Source organism: Eumetopias jubatus, unplaced genomic scaffold, assembly GCF_037043125.1.
Source record: "Eumetopias jubatus isolate StellerSeaLion01/CBP00866 unplaced genomic scaffold, mEumJub1_p1.0 scaffold_5, whole genome shotgun sequence".
Classification (NCBI taxonomy): domain Eukaryota; kingdom Metazoa; phylum Chordata; class Mammalia; order Carnivora; family Otariidae; genus Eumetopias; species Eumetopias jubatus.
This window is the reverse complement of record NW_028274811.1, coordinates 90,176,862-90,181,889: the sequence shown is the minus strand read 5'-3', so window position 1 is coordinate 90,181,889 and position 5,028 is coordinate 90,176,862. Positions and strand designations below refer to the sequence as shown.

The 5,028-nt window shown below is 51.2% G+C and overlaps 1 protein-coding gene across 1 annotated transcript; it reads left to right on the top strand.

Annotated features, from left to right (window-relative positions):
• Nucleotides 1–2,830: 2,830 nt before the first annotated feature.
• On the top strand, nt 2,831–4,135 carry CPLX2 (complexin 2). Its single transcript, XM_028102625.1, has 3 exons — nt 2,831–2,861; nt 3,002–3,177; nt 3,938–4,135. Exons 1-3 carry the CDS (start codon nt 2,831–2,833, stop codon nt 4,133–4,135), a joined length of 405 nt encoding a protein of 134 aa, XP_027958426.1.
• Nucleotides 4,136–5,028: the final 893 nt, after the last annotated feature.

The following is a 5,028-nucleotide window of genomic DNA, read 5'->3' as shown; positions in this document are numbered from 1 at the left end:
GGTAGTAATCAATGTTTGCTGAATGAATGCTTAGAAGCAGAAGAGTCCGGAGAAGGAGATGGTGTGGTGATAGAGAGATGGCATGTTGATTTTGAATGGTGCCATGGGATATCCAGAGGGAGGTGTTAAGAGGAAGGCAAGTGTATTTCTTGACTCATTTATTGCCTATTTCCCTACACACACACACACACACACACACACTCACACCACACACACTCCAGAATATAATCTACATGAGGGCAGGATTTTGTCTGTCTTGTTCACTGTTATACCCCCAGTGCCTAACACATGGCCTGGTACATAGTAGGTGCTCAGTTGGAACTTGTTGGATAAATGAATATAGGGGTCTGAGAGCCCACAGAAGATGTCTAGGTATCACTAAAGCCCAAGAAAGGATGAGTCCCCTAGGGAAACATTAGAGAGGAAAAAGAGGCACAGGCTAAAGTCAGAGTCCTAGGGAACACACTTACTGAAGAAAGGAAAGGAACAAGAGGAGGCAGCAAAACTGGGGTGGGGAGGGGAGAGGGAGCAGTAGGAGAGGAGAGAGTACGGTAGGAGATGGGGGAGACGAAAGCACTGAGTCACAAAACCAAGACAGGAGAAGGGTTTGAGGGCACAAGGGGGTGGCCAGCAGTTCAAATGCTGCAAAACTGCTCCAACAGAACCGCTGGGAAGAGGACCCAGAAGATCATCTGGTCCAGGAAAGAGACTTGCCAGAGCAGCAAGTTAGGGATGAGGCTGGACCTAAAGTCCAGGTGCCCTGTGGACCAATTTGAGACATCTCAAATTAGAGCCCTGCATCCTCCAGCACCACCTGCCAATTCCTTGAGCTGCGTGGAAACACAGAGGAGGAACCCAATAGTTCCTGAAATCATTTGATTTTTGAATTGTTCATTTCCTGTTCTTAGAAATGTAGTCTCTTCACAATGTTTTTGAATCAAGTGAAAACATCTTAATTGACTGAGCTGAGCTGCCTTCAAACTCAGAATTCTGGGTCAGGGTGGGTTCTCTGGCATTTCCTGGAAATCCTTCTCCTTTTTTGCATGTCCTTGCAAATACATGGTCAGCAACGGCCAACATTAACTAGCAGCTGCTACACACCAGGCACTTGACCAGTACCTCCTCTTCTTTGAACATCAGTACAAGGGTAGGCTTAATACTCCTCTCACTGGCAAGGAGGACACTGCTTTCCCAGGGGACCACAGGCAGGGAGTATTGGAGCCTGGACTTCTAACCAGGTGTGTCTGATGCTAAAGCCCCTGGCGATGTTTTTCTACTCCATTATGATTTGCCCTCCTCCAAACAACCTGTCAGGTGGTATGATCACGTAGAAGTCCTCAAATAAACTCTCGGGCCCCATTTGATAGAAAGATCTCAGTCTGCTGATATGTTTTCTCATTTTGAAAGAAATGAGGAAAATCCATCATCAACAAACAGCCAGTGACCTTGAACTCAAGCTGGTTGTGATATCCAGCCTGCTTCTCTGCCACCATTTCCCTTTTTCCTCCTAGCAAATCATAAAAACCCCAAGGCTGCGTGGGCTGACGGGCCCGGTGGGGGGGCAGGGGGAGGCCTGGCCCCACGCACGTGACTACATCACACTTTGGATAGCTCATGCATGTTCCCATCCACACCCAAAAGGGGATTTGTAATGGCTTTGTCTATGAGAAAAACCAGTGAAACTGAATGGTGAAAGTAGAAAGGAAATCTAAGAGTTATATCAGGTTTCAAATTCTCAGGGATGTGGGGGGAACAAGATAGAAGGAGGTCAACAGTGGACGGAAGCTCCAAGCTCTCTACCCCTCCCCACTAACACTGGAATACTTCCACTTCTATGTATTTTGCATATTGAGATTCCCATTAAGAATTTCTTTGGAGAAAACCTTCTGAGGGCAAAAAAAAGAACAAAAATATATAATAAAAACTGAAGGTAATTGAGAGAGAAGGGGAGGACTAACATAAGCTGAGTGCTTACAAGGCCCATGCTTGATACTTTAAAGGCCCCAAGCCCCAAGAAGATTATCATGTCTCCAACCACCCCCCATGTGTAATTCAAAATAAAAATCAATATGAAGCTATAAAACAAAAAATTTATATGTTTGTTGCAATAAAAGTAACTTATTTCTCCATTTGTCTAATTTCAGAAGTCTGGATATGTTCATCCAAGCTGACTGTTCTTTTTTTAACCGGCCTCTGATTGGCTGGGGCCCTAAGTGTGCTCATCCCATCTCGGGGTTGACCCAGTGGGGCCCAGGCTGAAATTGTCCCCAGTGTCCACAGTAGCCCTGGGGAAAGAGGCACTGCCACTCTTTCATATAGTTGAGGAAACTGGGGCTCAAAGGGGTTCAGTAATGGGCCAAATGTCACATGGCAAATAAGGAATGAGGGAGGCATGAGAACCCAGGTCTGTCTGCCTGACTCCAAATTCCAGGTTCTTTCTAGCACACCTGAGTTCTTTCTAGCACGCCTGAGTTCTTTCTAGCACTCTTGGCTTCAACCAAATTAAAGCAATATGGTCAAGATGAAGGTTTTACAATCGGAATCTGGAGATATGTGACCACACATATGTGCCTGGCCTACAACAAGCCCTCGGGAAAGAACCCCTTTCCACCTCCTTTCCATGGGCACCAGGGCATTGGGTCTTGGCTTTAGCTGACGGGGCCTGGGGCCTGAACCAGGGAGAGGCTGCCATCTATCTGTGCAGAGGCCTCTCACGTCTGATCCCCGACTCCATTTTGCAGGTTGACACATCTCTCTGAGCCAGGCCTTGCCAGGAGCCCTGCATGCAAACTCAGCTGCGGGCTAGGGCACGCTAACTGGAGCTGGCATCATGGACTTCGTCATGAAGCAGGCCCTTGGAGGTGAGGCCCGAGCCCAGCACCCCTCACTCCCCAACCTGGGTCCCAACCCAGGTGGGAGGGGTCTGCAGAGCACCAGGCCCCTGTATCCCTAGCCCTGTCTCCCCCTGACCCCCCCTCCCTCCCTAACCCATCCACTATAGGGGCCACCAAGGATATGGGGAAGATGCTGGGGGGAGAGGAGGAGAAGGACCCAGATGCGCAGAAGAAGGAGGAGGAGCGACAGGAGGCTCTGCGGCAGCAGGAGGAAGAGCGTAAGGCCAAGCATGCGCGCATGGAGGCTGAGCGTGAGAAGGTCCGGCAGCAGATCCGAGACAAGGTCAGCACCTCCCAACTGCCCAGAGAGTAGAAGGCACCGAGGTCAAGCCGGTACCCCCCAAAACCCGGCCTCGGGCTCCCCTGAATCCCTCCTCTCGCTTTACACCTAGCTCTCTCTGAGCGCCACTCTCCTCATAGGGTAAAGCGAGTGTCACAGGAACAGCGCCCTCAAAAGAGCGTTATGGGGATTAAATAAGATAATGCACATGAGAAGTGCTCCCTAAGGTTTGCTGCTATGGTCCACAATCTTGTACCCAAGACAGTGGAAACCAAATGTTTGCAATCCAGAATTTGGGAATTTTTGGAAAGTACCGTAGTGCCCTGAGCACCTGTTACGGTTACATGTCACTCTCAATGGGTCTGAAGCTGCCACCCTAGGCCAAACAGTTCAGTACATGTCTAGTCTCATCACTGCAAAAAATCAAGGCTGTAAGTAGCCTCCCATTAACTCAAATCAAGTTTTGTCATCCAAACATAGGGGAGGACTTTCAGATGTCAAATCTTGGGGGATTTCAGAAGAGCAGAGAAATTATTACAGGCAGGTAATTTTAAAAGAAACCCCATGCACGGACTCTTATGGGGCACCCATTAAGGACAGGCACAATCCCATAAGGAAGGCATCCTTATCCCTATTTTACAGATGAGAGGACTGAGGCTTGGGGAGTTTCCATTAGCGCCCCAGCTGAGCCTGCATGACCTTGAGACCTACCCGGCTCTCTCCTTGCCCCACTCGTGCTCATTTCTGCTCTCCTCCTCCCCAGTACGGGCTGAAGAAGAAGGAAGAGAAGGAGGCAGAGGAGAAGGCAGCCCTGGAGCAGCCCTGCGAAGGGAGCCTGACCCGGCCCAAGAAGGCCATCCCTGCAGGCTGCGGAGACGAGGAGGAGGAAGAGGAGGAGAGCATCCTGGACACGGTGCTCAAATACCTCCCGGGGCCACTGCAGGACATGTTCAAGAAGTAACCGGCCCTCCTGCCCTGTTCCCACTCCACTTGTTTTTTTTTTTGTTTTTTTTTTTTTTTTTTTGGTTCTTTTCCTTTTATTCTGTTAAGTCTCAGTTCTGAAGGGGAAAACCTCAGTTGACCTCTACCCCCCCCTTCCCTGGCCAGGGACTCCTCCCTCTCAGCACTCCCTCACACCCCCTTCATCCCAGGGCATCCAGCCCCCACCTCACTTCAAGTTGCTTGAAAAAGGGAAGGCAGCTTCCCCCTAGAAGGTGGCATTGAACCCAGGCCCCCTCCAGAAGCCTAAGTTCTATGCTAGTGTGGTAACCCCCATACATTCCTTCATGCACCCCACTGCCAGGAGGACCATTGTCCCCAGCCAGCCAAAGTAATGACACATTCCAGCCCTGCCCAGCATGCCGACCTTTGGCCTCTGACCCACAGTGGGCCTCCAGGTCAGGGCAGGGGCGTTAAGTGGCCTGGCTCTGAGGAAGGGAGTCAGGGTAAGCCTGCCCCGAGAGGCCCCCGCCATATTCTGGCCAGGCCTAGGTCTGGGCAGGAGGCTGGGGCTCTCCTTCTTCCCTCCCCCTGAGATGGCACCCAGCCCAGGAGCACTCCTCTCCCAACCCCCACCTGAAGAGGCATAGGCCCTGCCAAGCCAGTCCCTCCAAATGGATCCACTTTGGACTTTAACTCATTGTGGAGAGGCCCCAGGGTAGAGCAGCCCCTTGTTTCCCCCTCCTCCACTTGGGTCCTGGGGCCCCACTGCCAGGCTGGGCCCAGTTTGCCCAGCCAAGGGGCTGCCCATGCACCCCCAGAAAACACTTGGAGCCATTGGGCAGCGATGGCCCATGCCATGGGACCACCATTGGTACAGCCAAGCTGCCCCCATTCTATCCACCCCTCTTTCCC